Source organism: Coturnix japonica, chromosome 1 (genome assembly GCF_054131305.1).
Source record: "Coturnix japonica strain WE chromosome 1, WE-NBRP24, whole genome shotgun sequence".
Lineage (NCBI taxonomy): Eukaryota > Metazoa > Chordata > Aves > Galliformes > Phasianidae > Coturnix > Coturnix japonica.
In genome coordinates, this window is record NC_140663.1 from 6355570 (window position 1) to 6378650 (window position 23081).

Consider the following 23081-nt stretch of genomic DNA (forward strand, 5'->3'; position numbering starts at 1 on the left):
CTCTTCTAAGGGCATTTTCTATTCTACGTGTGTCCTTGAGTGGCTGAATTCCAAACCAGGCATCTTCCCACAGACTAAGCCACCTGAAGTTGACCATATCTCTCTGAGGGCTGATGTGACTACACCTCATTTTCAAGGGAGTTATTTGATTTAATTGATTTCTGTTGAGAAATTTAATTTATTTCTGTAAATACATGAGGTATTTAACTGAAGAAATTTTGCCTCTAAGGTACACAGAGTGCCTTAAGAGGCCCAGATTCATTTCGCTGTCACTTTGCTTAGCAGTTATGTGTCCCAGCAAAAGACTGCAACCCCATATAATTCTGTACTTAGGGTATGAGAATGCTTTCCTTCATCTGAAAAAGCCAATGGGCTCATTCATTAAAAAGACCCTCCATAGCCTCAGAAAGTCACCTAGTTTTCTACACAGCCCAGAAGAAAGAAGCGACTGAGGATTTTATTCATCAAGTGTCTAGTTTTAATGCACTGCAGTCTAACACCTGTTCTTACTGTAAACAATTTATCTGCATTTTGTCAGAGGAACTGTGACAAAAATCATCTGTTGCTTCTTCCTTAGAAAGGAAATACCAGGTGTTGAGCTCAGAGATTGATATGTAAAGTCAGTGTTAGATCCCATCTTACCTGCTCCAGTTTCTGCTGCCGTTTCAGTAGCTCTATTTCCAGGTCTGACTTCTTCTTTTGTGCCTCCTCTTCTTTTTGCTGTTTAATAACTTGATCTCTTTTTCTTTTCTCCATCACCTTTTGTAACTCTGGTTTGTTCTGAGGTGCAAGACCCCTTCAAATTAAACAGGAGTAGAGGGGAGAAGGAAGAAAGATCATTTTTTAATAAGCTGACATTCACAGTGAACCATAGGCAGGTTTTCTCAAGTCAACTGGCTGCCCATTTAGGTACTTTGAAATACAAATATTTAATTAAAAGGAAAAAATGGACAGAAGATGTATCGGTCTCTATCAGCTGGAAATGAAGCCATATTATTACTGAGAATATTTGCCACATACTAGTGTTTCTCCTGAATAATTCGCTGTTACGGCTTCCACCTTCAGCCTTCCCTCTCTTTTCTCCATTCCAGAAGAACCAACTTGAAAAACATCAAAAATCAAGAGCTGAAAACTAATTTTGGAAAACAGAGAAAGCTAGCTGGTAATTCAGAGCAATTGCATTTGCACAGTCCTGCACTGGGCACAAAGTCTGCACAGACAGAACAAAAACACATTGTCCCTCCGGATTTTGTCATGTTGCTCCTGGAAATCATTAATTCAGTCCTTCCTTGACAATATGGCAGCTTTAGGCATGCCTGGTGCTACACTATTTCCATTGAGAACAGAGAGAGTTCCCAGGCTATGCTGAAAATCACACAGAAAGGGGCTAAAACAACAAAAAGAACCCCCCAAAAAGCTTGCAGTCACCTTGGAGATTGGACAAAGGGGGAAGGGATGCTCCCTCTGATGAGATTTTAGTTAGGGCAAAATATTTTCCAAGCCCACTACTCTAAAATGAAAAAGTGTTTGCAGTTGGACTCAATGATCCTTTTGAGTCCCTTCCAACTTAAGATATTATTGGGTTCTATTTGGAATATCCTCATCATTCCATTGTTAGTTGGGGCAGAAAGATCCAAACAATGCCTTTGTTACTGTAAGTCTTCACTGGGAGGAAGATGGTGTGAGTGTAACATCAGCCATTTTTAACTGCAGTTACAAGAAATTCAATAATCTGAAGAAGCTTTCCAAAAAAGCTTATTTTCACCACCTCTCACTGTATATTATCTGTGGTTGCTTAATTCTTCCATGTGTATCTGACAGCACGTCTAAAAATATATTAAAAAGCCATTTTAAAGTGGCATCTATGAGCGACTCCATATATTATGCAACATTCTATCAGTGTACATACCCTGGCAGCAAAATCAAATATTTAGCAACACCACATGCTGCTCCATACTTCTCATAATGTATCTCATGGCCTGAATGCAACGAGCTACAAGACTGTATTAATATTTTATGTTTCACGCTATTTTAATTACATTTCAGCAGTTAAAAATTAAGTCAGGCAGAGAAAAATCTGAAGTAATATTTTATTATAATGACTACTGCTACTACTATTAATGACTACTACTACATCTGGGTCAGTGAGAGCTGAATCAATGGGAACTTCTATACTGATGAGCAATGAAGGTAGCCATGAATCAGATGCAAGCTGTTAAGTAACAATACACATTGCTGATTTAGATGTCCCATTTATCCCAACTACAGCATAACTAACACCTGCAGAAGATCTCTCCATCTAATCAAAAGGGATCAGTAGTCAGGCTGTGGAATAACACTTGTAACGTCAATCCTGTTCTCACTCCTGCATTTAGAGAGGGAAAGCAACAAACAGGCTGCTACTGGATTAAGCAGGTGTCTTGTATCACCTCTTCATGATTTTTCTAGATAAATATAAGCCTTAAAAACTTTAGCATGGAGCAAGCAAACTGTGCTTAACCGCTTCTACCAGAGCACTGAAATTCCTCCATATACATGGCAACTTGCAGTAACAAAGCATAACACAAACCTAATACCTACATCAAGGAAAAGCCTCGTACCAGAGAATAAAGCACAGAGCCCTAAACACCTCTTCAAAGATTTTCTGCTGCTGAAACCCTCAAAGTATTTCATTTCTGCACCAATAAGGCTCTAAAATTAACAGCTGCAACTAATCAAAATCACAATAAGAGAAGAAGGGGGTATTGAGGGCAGCACAACTGTTTTGTGTAATAGGATATTCTTCAGAAAGAAAAGAGCTTCATACTGGTTTCAAGTGCTTTATGCTTTCATAAACTTTAAAAGGAAAAAAAAAAATAGACTTAATTTAGTGCAGTCTCCACATCCTTTACAATAAAATTGTAAGTTGAGAAACTTCAACTATCTTCTATTCAATGCCTTTAAACTCTGTGGTGCTGGGAACTGACTTTGATGTTTAATCCCGTCAGCAACAAAAAAAATAGGACAAACACCTATTTAGGCCGGTTTCTTCCAATTCACTTGGCATTCTGTAAAACATTTCTACTTCTTCATCACTAAAGAGATGCTGCATTGTGTAAGCAGTTCATTTAGAATTAAGTATCTAAGCTTAGCATTTGTGAGGATTTTGCTTTTCCACACAGAAAAGGCCCTTTTCTCCCCTCAAAATACCACCCTGCCAGAAAGGGAAAAAAGATAAACTTTCAGAATGCAACTCTTCTGCCAAATACACAAATCCAGCTGAACTGAAGTAGTTCTTCCTCCACTTTATTAAGGTTCTGGATCTCAAAAAGCCTGAATGGGTGTTAACAGCAACTTTTATTCTCAAATGCACTCTGAAATAGTTCTTTCACTTCTTCTTTGGGGATCCTCACACCCTTGCCTATGTAATATCCCTTTTGAGTGGTTCTCTGTTTTGTAGACAGTCTGTAGAGAAGACACTCAGGGTGTTACTGCAGCGCTAAGTTAATAACTGCACAGGCAGCAGATAAATGAGGGCAAAAGACAAAGGAACAAATCAAGTCCAAACCACTTCCTGATATAGTAGCATCCACACTGCAATCCCTGCATTCGAGTTATCGGAAGAGATGTGAAAATGATGATTGAAGATTAAAAGATCTACTATCATGCCAGTTGCAAGTGGCCGAGGAATGAGTTCCAAGGCCAGTATCAGGACTAAAATTATGTAACTTATTAAAGGACTACATAAGAGTCCTGAATTGCAAGTCCTAATTAATCTGTGAGGAGGCAGGAAGACAACATGTCTCCACTTACTCCTGTTAGAACAGCCATACAGGATTACACTCCTGACATCAAAGTAACACTGGATATCTTCCATCAAATCATGAATCTATACAGATGTTAATTTCCACTTGTTTAAATGGTGGAGTCCCAAAAGCTTGTAGGCTTTTTTCTCCTCTGTGTAGTTAGGCAGCTATTTTTTTATGTTTTCTGTTTTCTCTTTTTAAAAGGAGTTCTTTGTTGTTGAAGAGATTTAACAACAGACCCTCATCTACCCCTGGGCCAAGCCCCCCATGTCTCAGCACAGCTGATGAAATCAAGTTCCAGTTCTTTACATCTTCAAAAGCAACAGATAAAGCAACAGCTGTGCAATCCTGTCCCAGGAAGAAGGAAGCAGAAATTGCAAAAGAAACACTTGTGCAGCAGCAGAGCAGGCATCAGGTTATCACTGCGTCATAAGGAAGATCAAGTAACCACAGAATAACTTCTGAAACAAAATACACTGTTTCTTTAACCTAAAAGTGCTGGGAATGGTGAGAATACACAGATTTGATGGTATTGTTGGTGACTATCGAATATCTGACAAAATCCATTCAAGTTGAGAGCTGAAGACAAAATAAAACGCTGAAATAACAAATATGAGATGGGAGAACAAACACCAAGAGGCAAGTCTGATTTACAGAAGCTTTTACAGACCAACAACTGATCTTGCGTTTGACATCAGTGTAGTTTTTGACTAGCATTGAAACAGAATGAAAGACCTTCAGTTAGATTAAGACTCAGATGAAATAGTGAGGCAGCCTATAGCTTTCTTATACAACTACTGTGTCAGCATTTGTTTGTAGGTTATGCATGGGTTTTTTAAGTATCCCACCTGCAGCTGGTGAAGGTAGCACCACTGATTATACTACACGTAAACAGTGGGTAACACGGCAAAGTCTTCGTAATGGAAATAATGATTTAATACTAAAAACATATGTCTACTGGGTGTGGGGTGAAACATCGTTTTGATGCAACTAAAACTCAACTGTGTGTTTGGGTCAGGAAATAGCACATGTGATTGTCAGACTTTTACCTTTTCTGATTCATGAGCAGCTCTCTATGGAGATCTTGATGATTCCGGGATGACTTCACAGGATTAATTAATTTCTGAGGTCTAATTAACTCAGGATTGTCATCGTCTATGTAGTCTGGTTCGGCCATAATCTTTCTTGGAATGGGAAATGGATCTTTGGGTTTGGTGTCCTTACTCACAGTATCTGGAAAACAATAGAGATGGGGGAAGACTATGGTAAATCACCATTTTCAAAAGGTTTTTCAGTGTATTAAGACACAGAGTGGCACACTTCACCATGTTAATAACATTTAAGCTTTTCTGGATAGATTTTGACTGAGTAAATTAATGTGCTCAGTGCAAACATCAGTACCATTTTTTTTGTAGATATTTCAAAACCCTTCATCCCTTCATGCGGGTTTTACAAAGGAAAAAGACAGAGACCTCCATCAGCCTGAGTGACAGAACATCTGAATGCTGCGTGCTGTAGAGTACAGAGCTCTGAAATGAGTCAAGGAACCACTGGGGTTTGCCACATATTTCCCATTAGAAGCTGAATCTGCATTTTAATTCAGATCCCACTGTAACCAGGGCTTACCTCTTGGCACAGTGAAAAGATGTGTAATAAGTTGTGGATACCTTCATACAGAACATCACCAGCAAGCAGCAGGGCTGCAAGTGGGCTTACGGATGAAGAAGGGAAACTACAGCACTGGTTTGTCACTGGATGCAGGGAAGCCATGCTGGATGTGAATGTGTCTAACGTACCCTGTAAAGCCCTTTCAGTGTCTTCATTTGAAAGCACGATGGGGGTTTTCTAGTCTAACCTCCTGCTGAAGGCAATATTAACTATGGGTCAAACCAGGATGTTCAAGGCTTTATCCAACAAGGTCCTACATCCCCCAAGGCTGCACAGCTTCTACAGGCAACCTGTTCCCAGGCTCACTGAGCTCTACGATGAACTGTGTTCCAGCTTCTGCCATGCACTGCTGGGAAGACCATGGTAATGTATAATTGCATGTCCTATAAAAAGGCCAAAAAACTACCCCAAACAGAGACTATTTCTCAATGCAGGTCACTTAGAAGTGTTGAAGTTTATCTTCTTTATGAATGACTGTCAGTCTCTTGGAAGGCATTTATCATCCACAGCTCTCCATAAAAGTACCGTATAATCATAAAAGTATAGTTTTCTATATACAGAATAACTGTGTAATCAGCCAGAAAATGACCTGCTGCTTCTTTAAGACAAGTTTCCCATCTGCATAGGCAAAGATGAAAAATGCAGAATCACCCACAACTGTTCATCACGAACATATTGGTCTTCTAACACGAGCCCCTAAAAACCAACTGGATTCAATCACTTCTCAGAAAGTTTGATGCAATATTTTGCAACTTGCACATTTGCTTTTGGCAAAAAAACTTAAAGTGGAGTCTATTCTTCTTTCTTCTGTCCCATTTCTATTTTTAAAAACAAAACTCCAAGGTCAGAAATAGTGTTTTCTTAATGTAACATGAGCTCTACCAGTAGCAAGTGTGAATGAATGGAATTCCCTTGGGAACTGAAGACGCTTTCCACGTGTGATTAAGCTGCAATTGATTTCAGCTTGGATTTCCAAACAGAGCTGGCACTGTAGGGCACCCAGCTCCTGCTTACTGAATCCCCTCCTAACCATTGCAAATCTGGGCTGGCCACCATCCCAGTCCTGCAATACACAACCAACACAATTAACACAGTGTGATTTCTGCCCACACCCTTTCAAAGCAAACATTTAGGGAAAACATAGGTAGATTTCACAAAAGGAAAGAGACTGAGGCACCAAGAGTTCAGCACAATAGACAGGAACTGCGCTGGATGTGTAACCACTGAGTTTCATTCTGATATTCAAACAACACATTGGTACATCACCCAAGAACAATAACAGAATCCCTTAAGTTCAAAAACAAAGTTTAATACAATGACAATGAAAATTATAATAATTTATTCAATGAGTCCCTGCTATTCATCACTGCACAAACCACAAGACATAGAGTAGCTCTCAGATCATCACAGGGGAACATGAAGCACATTATTATTATGTGTTATTAGTAATGCTCCAGCATTCCTGGCAAGACAGGGAAGGTTTAGGTGAGATATTAGGAGGAAGTTTTTCACACAGAGGGTGGTGACGCACTGGAACAGGTTGCCCAAGGAGGTTGTGGATGCCCCATCCCTGCAGGCATTCAAGGCCAGGCTGGATGTGGCTCTGGGCAGCCTGGTCTGCTGGTTGCTGATCCTACACATAGCAGGGGGTTGAAACTGGATGATCATTGTGGTCCTTTTCAACCCAGGCCATTCTATGATTCTATGAATGGTCTCTGCACAATTCTGTCTTCTGAATCTACACAAAGTATTCTACATTTATCCAAGCCTTAATCCAAATAATCACTTGGCAGGAATATGCTGCCTTTATAGCGCTGGAGAAGCTCCTTTCAGTCATCCAAACATCCACAGAGCAAGCACAATCCATTTCTGCATTTCACTGTTACCTTACAACAAAACTGAGATAAAGAGATTGGGATTGGCAGGATGTTCTAGCTGAGCTTGTTCTCAGTGTAATAATCGCATGCTGGAGGAATGAAAGTAACATTTAGGGGGAATATCTCCAAGAGACATCCATTTTTATGGTGCTCTTCATTTTTTATTCCATCTATAGAGGTTTGTCCAGCAGAGCTCCCTACAAGACATGTGCCAAGATTGCTATGGACAGCCACTGGCATTTTTAGCAGATTCAATGTAGATCTTAACAACACTTGGTGAAGGATTCTCCAGATGCCAGTTTGCAGCAACAGAGCTCATAAGGCTTCAGAGAAGGAAGTTCATGCTAAAAAAAGCTCGTGTTTACATGGTATTCAGGGAACTGCATTTATTTTCTCTCTGGTATTCATCATATCAGAAATCACCCTACACACATGGAATCTGAACATAAAAATTCCTGCGAGACACCAGACATTTATATGATCGTACATATATGAGGCATTTTCACCCTTCAAATGGTTCCCACAATTATTTGCAGCTGTGGAAGCGGAGGTAGACTTGAGGCCCCTTAAAAAACAGACAATTAAATGCCTAAGAGTACTGATGAATATCCAAATAAGACTAGTCTAGGATCCAAAAATTACATTAACGCTAAATTCATATCATTTCCTCTTTGCCTTATTAAATTATTGAATTAATATCTTCCCCAGAAGCATCAGCCCAAACACTGGATGCCTCTTGAAATCAGATTTTACTCTGGAAAAATCCTGAACATCTGTTCTGAGCTGTACTGCAAACCATCAAGCACTGTTTTTTAAGACTTACATTTTTAGATCCTTATACTGCTTCACAGACTCGCGGTTTGTTACAAGTAACCCAAAGGCATTCTTTAGGAAGAAATATGGTTTTACTCTCCTCCTTCCCACTTGGAGAAGAATTGGAATAAGAAGTGTTCACTGTGCCAGCTCAAACAGCCAGTGCTGCCTTACGCAGTCCAGCCTGGATAGAAACCTAAAGAGCTACTTCTATACACACTGAACCTTCCAATCACCTTCTCAACACTGTACATCAAAGCCCTTCACCATTATCATTTTCATCTAAATGCACTCAGTGCAGCAAGAGGCACTTGACTACAAAGATATACTTGATTAATCCGTGATTACAGATATCATTAATAACTTCCCACAGTTCACCCTTTCGTTCTTAAAGTTAGAGCTGCTGAAAATAGAATGCAAAGTACTCTTCCCAAGCAAGATGCTAATGCCAGCCCATGTCCAAGCAGTTTGGCTTCTATCCATGCAGGCTTCCGCAGCTCAGAGCAACAGTGAGGTCTGGATCACAGTAGGCTAAATGAAGCTGCAAGCCTGAAATTTTGCTGTCAGTACAATGCCAGAACAGTGTGACTAACAGCGCCCTTCTTACAGGCAGATTTTATAAACTCTCTGTAGGTATGTAACCTTTCTCCTTTGCAATAATGTTGGGATTACCTCACAGGAATACGCCAGTAAGAAAGACCTCCTAAAATACTATTAAATGCAAATAGAAATGGTTCATTTACCCTTCTCCTTTCATTCACTGCTGTCTGATGGCACATCTTACAGCAACACTCTTAAGAAATGTGTGAGGCTGATAGATGACACTGCAATTAGACCCACATAAACACAATCACATTAACTCAGAACACCCTCCTGATTGCAATGGCACTGAACAGGGTCCATCCAGCCTCAGACCTAGGGAACAAGGTATTGGTACCAGAAGCTGATGGCTTCATTAGTCACATAGCTGCCAAAAGACTGAAGGACCATGGAGACTCCTTGCAGTAACTGTGGTGTTGCACCTGATTACTTGACCAGAGCAGCCATAAGCAATTTCAGTGATGCCATGAGTCTGGAAAAAAGCAGGGCTCAGCAGCTACTGAAACTATTTCCATTGTCATATTAAAATGAACTAAAGCACTCCAAACCTTAAGGATATCCAGTTAACATTCATTTTCTTCCATTAAGTACAGCTGAGAATGTAATGTCAACACAGCACAGATAAAACATCCACTAGATGAGAAACCAGAAGAAAAAGGGTCATTTTAAAGATGTTTGCATTGGCACTGACACCTAAAGGGAAAGGCAATGCAAGATCTGGGCCAGTGTTCCATATTACCACAGTTCTCTTAAATGCAAAGCATTGCTCATGGCTCTAATACAGCTTAAACACTACCAGGCAATCTCTGTTCCTGCGCTTTGAAGTTCAGTCAAGCCTTGGGTGCTAAGAGAAGAGCCTACATCCCCAGTGAGTCTAATGGCTAAAGGGTGATGCTGGTAAGGGCACAATGACTGTTCCCTCTTAGTTTGCAGTCTATCTGGAAAAAAGAAAGAGAGACAAGAGACTTGAAGAGTGTTTTCACTTTACACTGAAATCATGAGAACCAATGAACACGAATTTATTGTAATCCAAACCAATTTCACCTCTGTGCTACACGGTAATTATTACACACCATAGTAAACACAATGTTCAGGAGAAGTAGGTCAATCTACATTTTATATAAAAACAGAGTGTTAATTCAAAACCAGAAATTCCAAGAGTCAGAGGACAGTTTCTTCCAGGACTTTATTACAAATCTGAAGAACTATCAAACAGTGTCACCCAGTGGTAAAGGACTTCCTAGAGACAGGAACAGGAGCTTTTGGCACAGAGAGCAGTCAAAGCAGGGGGAAGTGGAAAGGCTGACCAAAATCAGTGTTTTTGTACAAAACTTATGAGTAAACAAGTAAAAAATCCCACGGCCTTTTAGCAGGAGGTCCTGCTTTTGAGACTGTCTGTTTGTGAAGCCATCAGCATTACAAGTCAGATATTTCTCAGTCACAGGAAGGTTTAACATTAAAGAGGGGTATTTCTGCTGGGGGAAAAACATCCAGAGCAGCCAGCAGCATCTCATTAATATGGGGAATGGAAACATTTCAAACATCTGACATCAGCTGCCAAAAAGAGACTGGTGAGTCTTGAATGCTCTTAAAATCTTGTTCACACACTTCAGCAAGATTCTTCCACACAAGAAAGGAACAGACAGTGATGGTTGTTTCTGTATGTTTTTATTTTGCCCACCAAGAACTGATGAGAGAGGTGAGAGAGCAATACGTGTCTCTATGCAAGGTCCAGAAACACGAGAAGGGAAGCACTGGAACAAGCTGTCCAGGGAGGTGGTGGGTGCCCCATCCCTGGAGATATTCAAGGTGTGGCTGGATGGGGCCCTGCACACCTGATCTAGCTGTGGATGTCCATGTTCACTGCAGGAAAGTTTATTTAGATGGCTTGTAAAGGTCTCTTCCATCACAGTTTGATTCTATGGTTCTAAGTTAAATCCTGCTCTCTAAAATCAGAATCCTCTTCTGGATGCTACAACGATGGCAACAACGATGATCAAGAAAGATCTGAGCGCTTGATTCATTTGAGAATAAGTCTATGCCACTTAAAAGCCAAAACAGATAAACCTACCTTTATAAGTATATATAACAAAATTTTGGACCGAGAGAGGTTATAGGCACCTTGAGACCTTCAAGGCCAGGATGGATCAGGCCCTGGGCAACCTGATCTAGCTGTGGCTGTGTGCAGGGGAGTTGAACTAGATGGCCTTCAGAGGTCCCATCCAACTCTAAGGATTCTATGATTCTACAAAATACAAAAGCAGTAATGCTAAGAACTGGAGAATACATCGTATATTGGTATGATCCAAAGAGCTCAGTCCACTTGGCTTAAAAAATGTGCAGTTTAAGACCAGCTTGTTTATCCTACAAACAGCCAACCTGAAGATGGTTGGAGACAGGGATTAGACCCAGGTCTTTCTATGATTCTATGATTCTATAGTAAAGTGACGAAAGACTTGTAGTATGAAGTGAAAGGCAGTTCAATCACATGGAGAGATTAAATTACAGGATAATTATCCCTTCTAATTTTAGAAACGTATAAGTCTATGAATGCAATTAATAAGCATTTGAAATGATATCTGAAAATTAGAATCTTTGCATTAATCAGGTTTACATTAAGTAGGAACAGCAGCAAAAATGAGACCAAGTGAGCTGAGTAGTTTACATGCTGCTTAAGCTACACCAGTGCTGTAAATCCTCAACTCTTGCCTTTTGGAGTGTGAGGGTTTAGTGAAGCTCCAGATCTTGCTTCGTGCCTCATGCTGATCTCTGGGATAGACCAGCACTCTGTTTGGAGTTATGGCACAGCACGATCTGCTGCGCTGTCATGCCTCCCCTCATTAATAATGGGTGTACATTGTTTCTGAATGACAACTTAAAAGAAATTCGACATTAAAGATTACTATTTTCAACACATTTAGAAACACTGGCATAATGAAAAACACGCGGCGTTTTTCAGTGCAATTTGCCCATTTCCTAAGTATATTTCTAGGTAGTTAGAGAAAAACCAAGTACTTCCTCAGACACAAATCGATTACTGGCCAACTCAACCTCTCAAGTTCTCTCCATTTTCCAGGAAGAAAATCCTTTCCTGGCTTGAAGGGAAAAAAACCAAAACATCTGCGCTAGTAAAATTGTTTTTTCCAAGTTCTCTCTTTGCTGACAAGTTGGATGTGATGATCCTTATGGGTCCCTTCCAACACACGACAGTCTATGATTGTATGATTTCCATTTCTTAACCCAAAGAATATCTTTTCTTAGAAACAGAGAAAAGGAAACAAAAAGGAACAGTTTTTGTATACATATCGCTACTCCAAGATAATACATTCCCAGCTTACTCATAGGAAAGAAATAAAGCCTTCACCTCTGCAAGTTGATTTTGGCTCTGGCAACTACATCCACATTCCAGACTGTGCTGTGTCCACAAAGAGACACCCTTCCTTGCCCAGACCTGTTTTATCTGCTCTCAGCACTCCGAGATGTATTTCAGGTATGTGGCTCCTCACTTCAACTCAGTCCAAAAGGGCACCACTACAAAGGCAAGGAAGAAAGACCTAAAAGAAAATGCCTGAATAAAATTGATGACCTGATCTTCCAAAAGGGAGGCAGAGCAAGAAATTAAAAGAATAGCCTGTTCCACACCCTCCTCGTGACCTTAACCAAAGGTACCATAATGGATTTACAAGGAAACTGTGGGTGTAAGAATGCATGTCAGTCAGAACAAGCCTTCAGAAGATGTATGACATAGGAGCCATGGCACACATAGATGGCTTTCAGACAGCCAAGCTTGATACATATGAAGTTACAAAACTGCAAAGTTGATTAACAGGGGACCTGAAAGAACACAATGTGCCACAATGCATCTACAGAAACGTCACCTCTTCACTGTTTAATGGAAGGACTCGGAGCCCTCAAAAACAGGAAATTATAGAAAGCAAAACTATTGACTCTGGGTCACATCTATCGAAGCTGTTGACTTTCACATGCTCTTTAAGAGCAGCTACAGCCAGCAGCTTTTACTGCAACCCTATAAACCAGGAAGCTCTGAAACCAGGGCAGCGCTGCATATCAGTTGGTACACAGCAAGTGAAAGGGCAGCACAGCCTGCCTTGCTCGCAGAGGAAGGGCGTTGTTTTCTGAAGAAACAAGCCTCCATCCGAACACCACGTCGATGTGCTCCTCACAGAGCTGAGCTGCCCTGCTTGAAAGAAGAACCCACAATGTCAACATCTAAACCAAAAGCAGTCACACCAGCTTAGCAAGCACGTAGGTGAGATTTTAGCTTATACTCTGGCAGTACAAATCCCCCCATAAAGGAACTGCTCATCAAATTCCCAATAGCTCATGAAGAAAAATAAATAAGAAATCGGAGGGATGACCCCAGTCTCTCACACAGGGATTGTTTGTTGAGCTTGAGTTGGTGACAGGAATTTCCTACAATTGTTACCTTTCTGCTTGACAGACCACCTGGAGGGAAATCCCAGCCTGTCCTCCCACTGCAGCACTGATGAAGGGGCCCAGCCATGCCACCAGCATCAATAGGAGCCCCTCAGCTCTGCCCCTTGCTTCCTTCCTTTGGGTTTCAGTAGGACGGATCACTTGCTCTATGTGCTGCGGAAGAAATGGGCCAGCAAGCTACTAAAACAAACTACTCACATCTCAGAGTCACATGCTAATTCACGGAGGTCCTGTCTCCTCACGTTTGCAGGAGAAAATAAAGATAAACCTCAAAGAAAAAGAAGCCAAAGAAGAAAGGGTTGCACAAGATTCATACAGAGCAAAGAATGGACCTAAACACACTGGCTGGGGAATAAAACCAGTGTTAGGTCACAACTTGGCTCTCTTGCTGGTTAAGGTCTGAGGAAGCAGCAAGTCTACATGATTGTGGCTTTTAAGCATGTCTCTGTTTTGGAATCAAAAGAGACTAAACAAATGGTCATTGGTGAACACTGAAAGCACTTCGGTGAGCTCAACGTGCTCGGTCACGGCAGCAAGCATTGCCACTGCTAGTGCTCTCCATGGCTCAAGTTTCTACATCTAACAGATCTGGTCCGTTCTCTTGCAACAGAATCACTTCCTCAACCTCTTTGCTTAACAAACATTGCTAAAGCATAAATTCAACATTTCCTTTTTTTAATTATTATTTTTATTAGACTTTTATTTTACTGCGTTTCACTGACGAAGTAAGTTTCAAAACTGCAGAAGAATCACTGAGGAAGGAGAACTCATCAAAAAATAAAGTGGGACCTGTTCATTATAGCAGGCTTGGTCATGACAGAAGGAGAGCTGCCCCGTAATTACAGTGAGGAACTGAGTTATGACAGAAGAGAGAGACTCTATTCTCAGCCCTACCAAGTACTGGATCTGTGACGCTAAGCAGGACACTTGGGCCTAAATTAATCTGGAACAGGCTGTGGTTGTCAGCACAAGACAATATGTTGGATACCAAACGCACAGAGCACAAAACATGCTTTTTTGGGTGAGCAGATCGGTAAGAGACATCATAAATTATGACAATGCTATGCTTTGTTCTATTATAGGCAGCGCTTTGTACAAAAAATTGGAGACGTTTCATGTTAAGCAGACTTTTATGATGGAAAAAACGCTTGTTTTAGAGTCAAAAGGCATAATTCAAACAGGTAACTGGCTGCCTGAAGCTTAGAAAATGAAACCGGTGATGTTTAAAATAAGCTGCTAAGTTATGGGTTAGCACATACACAGAAGAAAGCTTAGAAAGAGATTAAAACTAATAACACACCAGCTGGGAATTTTCTCTTGGTGTAACAACAGAATTGCATGGGATTCTTAATTCTTATGCCTTAAGGACCATCACTGCCATTTTCACTCTGTGTCTGTCTCTATGAATTTCTTCCTTCCCAAGTTATTAGCAGTCACAAGATTTTGCGTTTTGGTTGTTGTTTGTCTATTGATTTCTCATTTAAGCAACAAACCCAGACACATAAAAAGCATGCTTTCCTAATTTGCACTGGGAAATATTGTCCTCAGAAGCGTCTCCAGGATGAGGGGCCAGAATAAGAGCTGGGAGCCTCAGGGCTTTCCTACCCGCTGGTGAATACAGCACTTTCTTCTCAAGCGTGTCAGTAATAAGATGGAGACTCATTTATCAAAACCTGTCCTCCTTAAAGCAGCGTGCACTCCTCAGTCATCTCAGCGCTCAGCAGGGCGCAAGTTTTGCATCTTCAGACACTTCATCAAAGCAAGTTTAACATCTACGTTACCATCTGAATTACAGGAACCGTTTGTGGCAATTAAGTCTTGTTTCATCACAACAATGTTAATCTTTCAACACCAATGTCAAAAGCCTTTTATTTTTGTTCCATATCTTCTATATATACAATATAATAAGCACAGAATTCCTCCACAGCCTGCTTAGCCAACAGCCAGTTTGCACAGGGGATGGTGTCCCACGTGCCTTAATACTGATCCAAAATAAAACAATCCCATAAGCTGTGCAGAAACGCAACAAAGGATCCATTAGCAGATCTTCAGTGCATTCGGCTATCAAAGCAAACAGGCCATCAAAACTTACCCAGCAGCCTTCCCCTGTACAGATCATAGAATCATAGGATCATTAAGGTTGGAAAAGACCACTAAGATCATCCAGGCCAACTGCTGACCCATCTCTACCATGTAACTCAGTGCCACATCTGCCCTTTTCTTGAACACCTCCAGGGATGGTGACTCCACCACCTCCCTGGGCAGCTGGTGCCAATGCCTCACCATCCTCCCTGAGAAGAAATTCCTCCTAGTATCCAACCTGAATCCTGAGTTTTGAATTCTTCTTGTCCCACCTATAAGTCTCCAGGGCTGCCAAAGGCAACAGCACAGGCACAGACTATAGGGAATCGTGTACGGCTACAGCACTGTAACCAAAGCAATGCAATCTGTAGGAAAAGGTTGGAATTTCAGTAACAGCTAACATCAGATTAGAAAGCATAGGCAGAAAAATACAATCATCTCCCTGTTTAATAACATAATCAGGAAAGAAAAAACAACCCAGCTTCCTCATTGTTCATGATGTACACAGGCGATGAGGAACGGGTCACAGAAAGCTGATTGAAATGACTTTTCAATCATTATTATTTGAGTTTCATTAGAGCTCATGTTATAAATGTACTTTACAAAGGTAAGTGGGAACCTCCATCACCGGAACTCACTTTGCCAGCACTATAAGTCCAGTGCTACAAAGCAGGCAGTGCAAGATGGAATCTTCCATGTCTCTGAGCAGCAGAACTATCACCTCCCTCACAACACACTATTGTGGCATTGCTCTGTATGCAGCTCGGCTCACAACTGCACCATTTCAAGCTCAATACTCTCTTTCAAGAGTCACTTCCTCCTCACAATTAAACATACACCTTAGGACCTAGTGAAAAAACAATAAATCTTTGCTGCACTACAGTGGTCCGCATTTTGAGACAGGAAATGTGTGTCTGCAAATTGATTTTGATTCATGTCCTACTGTGCTCTGTGTTTTCCTATGGCTTCTATTCAGCATAAACATTTACTGCCGTTGAAAAAAGCAGTACTTCCAGGAAAGCAATGCTTACAGTGATAAAAACGACCGTGTGAATGTTAAAAGTTGGAAGTAAATGGATGAACTTTGAGAGTCAGCAGCAGGGGTTTATGTGAACACACACCGGCTGATGTGCCTGTCCAGCAGCAGAAATGCTGGTCTCACTGCTGGGGAGATCAGCACGTTTGTTGGTTGTTTCCAGCATAGTCCTAAATGAGAAGTTTGTAGAGACTACAGCAATTTAAAGGAGACTTATGCAGAATTTCAGAGTTCTTTAAGCTCAGGTTACTTCCAGTGCTAGAGAATGGTGACATCCATTTTAGAGGGGAAAAAAATCCCTTCCCCCCAAAATCCCACAGGACAGCTACGTTACGTCAATAAATGGTTTGAGAGACAGAAGGAGATAGTATGGTACATGAGTAAGGCAGATACATGAACGACCAAGAAGAACGTCATTTGAATTCTCACATCTCATTCTCTCCTTCTTTACATCAGGGATATAAATACTTCAGACTATTCGGCATAGTTAAGATGTTCTTCTATGTCCCTTACTCAAGACCTCAGTTAAAAACTGATGACAACAACCACTTGTCATAGCCTTCTTCAACATCTTTTATATATCCCCCTCTTACCTCTGTTTATACCATTATATTATCTAAATATAAACAAAGACTTGATTAAAACTATACATATTTATAGAAGCATTCATGTCACCTACCTTTAGGCCTTCAACTGCTGTAGCTAAAATAGGCAAGCAAGCTCCTTATAGCATTAACATGGTGATCCCGGGGGCAAATGAGAGCAGCTACCCTGATCACTAATGTCAGTTATCATCGCCCTCAATCAGTTTCCAGAGGTGTTCACCTTCTTCCTCTGGGATTACATGAAGCCCATGGGGCCTGGGCTCCCCCGCCTGCTTTTTGGCAGCCCTGGGAAAGGTCTTTTAGAGTAAGAAGTGCAAATAGTGAGAAATTCCACCCCAACTTTCATAAACTACAATAACACTGAACACATCAACCTGTCACTGCTTTCTGTTCTATCTCCTGTGTGCCGGATATTTCAGGCTTCACACGCTATATAAACATAAAACCGTGGAAAGTAAGCAGTTTAATCATTTCCTGTATTATTCACCACATTGTCTGCAATACCTTGTGGATTAATTATCTAGATAAGAAAATGCCCGTGTGGGGCAAGCAAGCTGTAGGTCTGAAGCAGTCATCTAAAACCGTGTGCTCAAGCAAACTGCTGCATTAAGAAGGAAGCTGAATCAGGAAGAACCCATCCTACCTGCTCCCCCTTACCCCCTGTACAGGAAGGTAATCAAACCATGGTGCAATGCAGAAAGTCCCAGTGATTGGGAAAAGAGAAGAAATTTGTGCCTGGAAATCAATTCAAAAGGGAGGAAGGACAGGTCACTGAGTCTGACACATTTTTTTTTTTTTCATTTGAAATCTAATGAGGAGTCAAAAAATCTCACCAATCACTGCATTAAATTACCATGTCATAAGTGCTTGCATGCTATAAATAATCTTTCTGTCCCTCACGTAGGAGGCCAAAGAGTAGTTCAGTACCAACGTTTCAACTTGCTGCTGAGCCCAGAAGATCCTCAGTACCAAAAGTAAAAGGATGTTCCTTCTTCTAGCTCCCAAGTACTCAAACCTGGCCAGAAACTGCATCAGAGCAAGAGCAAGTTGGTGATTAGGAAAAGGTTTTTAACTGGAGGGCAATGGGGCATGGAACTAGCTCCCAGGGGCAGTGGTTGTGGCCCTGAGCTGCCAAAATGTTTGAACAATGCTCTTGGACATATGGTCTAATTTTTGGGTGGTCCTGTGTGGAACCAAGGGTCAGATTCGATGATGGTTGTGGCTCCCTTCCACCTGAAAACAGCCTATGAAGCACCAAGTTCGTATCATGGAAGTGGCTACTCAAAAAGTGGAACCAGAGCACGAAGGAAGGGGGGAGAAGAACAAAAAACAGCTACTGAGTGTGATCCTTGTCAATCAACACTGACATCTAAAAGATGTAACATCTCTACATTGCTGCTCTGAGCTGGTTTATGCCCATTTAGGCTTGATCTGTAGGAGAAAAGAAAAAAAAGAGAGAGAGAGATAAAGATAAGCACTTCCAGGAAGTGACCAACTCCATTTATCTTAGTATTGGGTAAAAACTTCCTTTAGAGAGTGGTTGTTCTGATTTGCCCAAGTCAGCCCAATGTTGAGATACCACAGCCAAGACAACTGAGCCCTGCTGGACCACAGAGCCCTGCAGCTCTGCCAACCACTGCAGCAGCCACAGGAAGCCCTCGGGCAGAACTTCTGCCCCCCTAACAGAACCCATGGGCATCCACCCCCACACAGCTGGAAACGTCTCATTTCTGAGCATCCTGATTAAGCAGGAGGCAGAGATTTCTGTTTGAAGGCAGTATAAATCACAGGAGTGGAAACAGCAATGGAAATATTTCTGTTATTTCCAGGCCACCAAACACAAGACACAACACTTACTAGTTTACTACTCCGGTTTCCAATATGAGAGACGCCTTGAAGAGAAGTGCTTTCTTAAACACATCCCAAATGCCACCGATCACAAATCTGCCTAAACTGTGTCTGAGAGAGCTGAGCTTTTAAATTAGCACTGAGCATTTTCTAACTTAAAAGTAAGGGGGGAAAAAAAGAGCACAAGAGGAAATAGTTGTTGGTACGAGCAGCAAGAAAGACAGATTTACATCTCGTTTCAAAACAAAGTGCTAGCAGCAAGAAGGTTACATTATTGATGCAGAGAGAGAGAGGAAGTTGCAAAGCTGCTCAGCTGCTCAACGTTTCAAGAAGCTGTGAGGTTTATTGCGCTGTAGCTGGGGGAAATCAAAACATGCTTTGAGTAGGATTTAGGAACTCAATAACAAAAGTCAAATAGATTAAATGCCACATCTGCTGTTATAATTAAATTAACGAAGTAATGATATAATCCTGAGTGTTTTTTCCCCTGTGAAATATACCTTGTGTAAAGACGGGTTGTAGTTATACACGTTTCCCATTTTATAAATGGAAGCACAAGCCAAAATCACCCTTCCTGCAATGCTATTAACATGAAAGAAAATTACCCCAGGGATAAATGTGGCCCAGAGATGTTTTTATACCAGAGATGAATTTCAGAAGAAATTCTCCAGAAATTGGGCTGCATGGAAATACTTGAAACGTTTTCACTGCCATTCCCAGACCGCTTCTTTAAAAATATATTGGAACAGAGATTTCCCACCATTAAACAGGCGGAAGACAGAGTTTTACACCACACTTTTTCCAGGGAATCAACGTAATATTCTTAAGGTCTGGATATGGGTCTTATTTGGGAGGGTTTTTTGTTGTTGTCTTTGTTTGGGCAGGGTTATTTTTGGTTGTTAGTTTGTTTTAAAATAGCCCAGCCAATCTGTACTCTTAAATAAAAGCCACTTGATGTGCAGCTCAGCTCGGGTACTGAGAATTGAGGAGTTCCGAAATTACAGGTCTGCCAGGAGACCGAGAGCCACGCACTCACAAAATGTCATGTTTTTACACTGAGATTCCACGATCAGATTAAGGACTACTATAAATAATGTGAGGTTCTACACTGAGCTGGAATGAGCTGGAGGTAGTCTATTAAAATCAATTAATCTTCCTCAGCTTATCCGACTCGCTCTGGAACGCGCTCAATTGTTGATATTACAGTTCTCCACAGGCTGACATATGCAGAACTACTGCCAAGGGCAATGGCCTGGGTTCACCTTCATGTGTGGCAGCACAGCGCTGGAGACCTGCAGCAACGCATCCATGACACCTCACCAACTAAAACGATTCAAGCAGACACCAAGCACATCCAGGTTGCTGAAAGCAATGTTTCTATAGCAGTTTGCACAGCTAACAAGCACTGCAATCATGTTTTTGCAGAATCACAGAAAATGGGGCTGGAAGGAACTTCAAGAGGCTGCTCACACCAGCCCTGCCCCACAGCAAGCTGCTGCGGCACCTCAGCATTCCTCATGTCTCCATCCTCTGACGGTCCCGAGCCAAAATGTTTCATTCTTGATCTCAGTCCAAAACAAGAACTGACTTAAACCCGGTTACTCAGCTTGTTTTAAGCTCCAGGTGCTTGATTGTTAGTGCTGATGTATATACAGAACATCAAACTAGCCAGCCAGTTCCTAAACAGTAGTGAATACAGACCTGGGCCTTTGCTAACTTGGGGATACTAGAAAATATATTCAGGGAGAATTAATTGCTTTTTAGAGCAAGAGTTGACCATATCAGAAACAAAATCATAATGAAAAGTCTGTTTCCCCTTCTGTTTATTTCTTTTCACTCAATTATTCAAACAAATTCCACTCATCCATCTCCTGGGAGTCAGTTTTTTCCCCAATAATTATGAGTATTTTCCCCTTCTCTGATGTTCTGCAGGATAACATCATTTGGGATTGACTGATGTTCTTTCAGGGTTGTATGGTTTGGGGTTTTTTGTTTTTGGGGTGGGGGAGGTGTTATATCATCCCTTTTCAACATCATAAAAGGCAGAGTGTAACAAAAACAAGTGACAACTCCATCGCTTATTTTTGCAATCTGACATTTTCATTTCATGTCATAATGAGTCTAATCAGTCTCTCCTACATCACACACGTATCGCATTCCAAACTGCTCACAATTAGAAATAGCTATCCGATTGCTTTCTTCCACGACTGCATGAAAATTAATGTCTCTTGTCACAGAGTTCAGACTACAAAAAGCAGCACGAAATACTGAGTACTTTAATTCTGCATCGCTCTTTATGCAGTTCTCAAATCAAAAGCAACAGTGTTAAACACTATTATTAGTTCCCCTGCTTGGATCATCACTCTGAATAGAGGCACTAATGAGATGGAGCCCTGCAAAGCATTTCCTTAGAAGCAATAAAAATCAAAACTAAATTGGAACAACTCGGTTCTCTGGATTATAAACCCTCTGCAAGTTACATCGTTACCAAGGAAAGTACGAAATGAGGAGTGTTTCTGGTGGCTCTGCTCCTTCTGCACAGCTGGCAGGTGGGTACCTGCAGTGACCCATGTAGGAGCCTCTCAGTGACCCTGTTAGCAATGTGGTTGTGCTCAGGGCTCCAATTCTCGACAGCTGCCTACTCATGGTACTTGCTTGCTCTGCCCCAACACATTTGATCCATTCTCTGAGATGCAGCAAGGACAGTTGTTCCAGTAAAGCAGGAGGAGTCCTGTCTCAGCTCATGCCATCACCAAGGTCCAACCCTTTAACACTGGCAGCTGCAGTAGAAGCAACTGCTCCACTCCTGCAAGGCACGGCCAGTTGCTGCTGCAGCCACATCTCCCCCAGCTGATGCAAGTGAGAAGTGGGGACATTTCTTCACGTTGCTTACAGAAGCCCTGACTTCCGTGTCACTTCAGACAGCGCTCATTCCTTGTGTATCAGGTTCACTCACTTGGTGCGCCTGAATATTTTATGGAGCAATTGGCAAACTAGAAAAACAAAAACAAAGACCCAGAAGTGGGAGTAACACAGGGGGGGGGGCTCTAACAACAGCTCCTGTATCCAGCACTAAAAGCAATGATACCAGGTGACCTCTTATTAGGTCTTGACTTGCTACTGAATGCAGTAACAACACAGGCAGAATCCAAGGACCCTCCTTTATTTGGGCAGGTCCCCTGAGGCCCAGTTCCTCCAAAACAGAGGACAATTACAAAGCTTTCTGTCACGAACCATTAACCTCTCCACTGCCAAAACCTTAGGGTTCCTAAAGTTTCATTTCACACATGAAATGCTTTCATACTCTTCCAAATCCTTTATTCAATCCACGCATATGAATGGATATTATCTTTATTTAGCTACCAGCAAACTAAATATAACCCTGCTGGCTTTAAGTGAAGTAAAGAATTGAGTGCAGATTCTGAAGCCTGATGGTTACATAATTTGCCCACAGATATTTATGTGCATCTTCCAATTGCTGACTAAATCAAAAACCACAGAGAGACATAAACTGTGGGGCAAATCTTTCAGCAGGTACAAGGAGGAGGAACAACCTGACATACATCATTACACTGCCAAATACTTGATCAAAAGAACGGAGTAGATGCCAGCATATGCTTCATGTATAACAGACAAGAGGGTCTTTGTTGGACAAGAGTTAATTTAAGACTTGTAAGAGGAACTGTATCGTATAGTTTAAAAAGAAAATCACACTCCAAACATTTGTGCAGGCCTGAAAAAGAGACAGTAAAAAATGTAAGAAATTACCAGTGAGGTCTGCTGCGACACATTTGTTCTGTACTCTGAGATGCAGCAAGGACAGTTGTCGCAGTAAAGCAGGAGGTGTCCTGCTCCAGCTTGTGCCATCGCAAGGAAGAGATCCAATGGCAAGGGATAGTATTATCTGCTGCACACAGAGAACAAATGTTAGAGCAGGCAGCCCACATGCTGCCCCAAAGCAGCTGCTTCAGCAGCGAGGCTGATTGTTCTTTTATTTGGTGCATCATGAAGCAAAACTGCTTTGCTGACCCAACAGTGCCAGATGGCCACAACGTTCCATAGCGGAGCAGAAGGTCTTTGGGCTGAATTAGTGCCTGGTAAGAAGTGCACGTGGTTTGTATTGCTCTGAAGCAGAGAGCACAGCACCCTACTGATGCCAGAAGCATGTAGAAGCTGCTGTGGTTTGAGGATACAGCTCAGTATACTCACAGCAGAGTTATGTCTGCAAGTCACTTCCAATGAAGGTTAAAATTGCAATGCAATGGGATGTTTCCTGTCTTGTCTATTCCCACACCTTTGTCATAAAGGA

The 23081-nt window shown here is 41.5% G+C and overlaps 1 protein-coding gene across 13 annotated transcripts in view; it reads right to left on the bottom strand.

The window, feature by feature from the left end:
* The window catches only part of FAM107B (family with sequence similarity 107 member B), a 96147-nt gene that overhangs the window by 3894 nt on the left and 69172 nt on the right, over nt 1-23081 (bottom strand). For 12 of the 13 annotated variants that reach the window (XM_032442107.2, XM_015873619.3, XM_085512531.1 and 9 more), the window contains 2 exons: nt 4835-5018; nt 643-796 (listed from right to left, as the gene is read on the bottom strand). In XM_032442107.2, coding sequence (XP_032297998.2) covers nt 643-796; nt 4835-5018 — 338 coding nt within the window. Of the gene's footprint in view, nt 1-642; nt 797-4834; nt 5019-22540; nt 22680-23081 lie in introns of all 13 variants that reach the window. The other variant, XM_085512522.1, reaches the window with a different exon arrangement.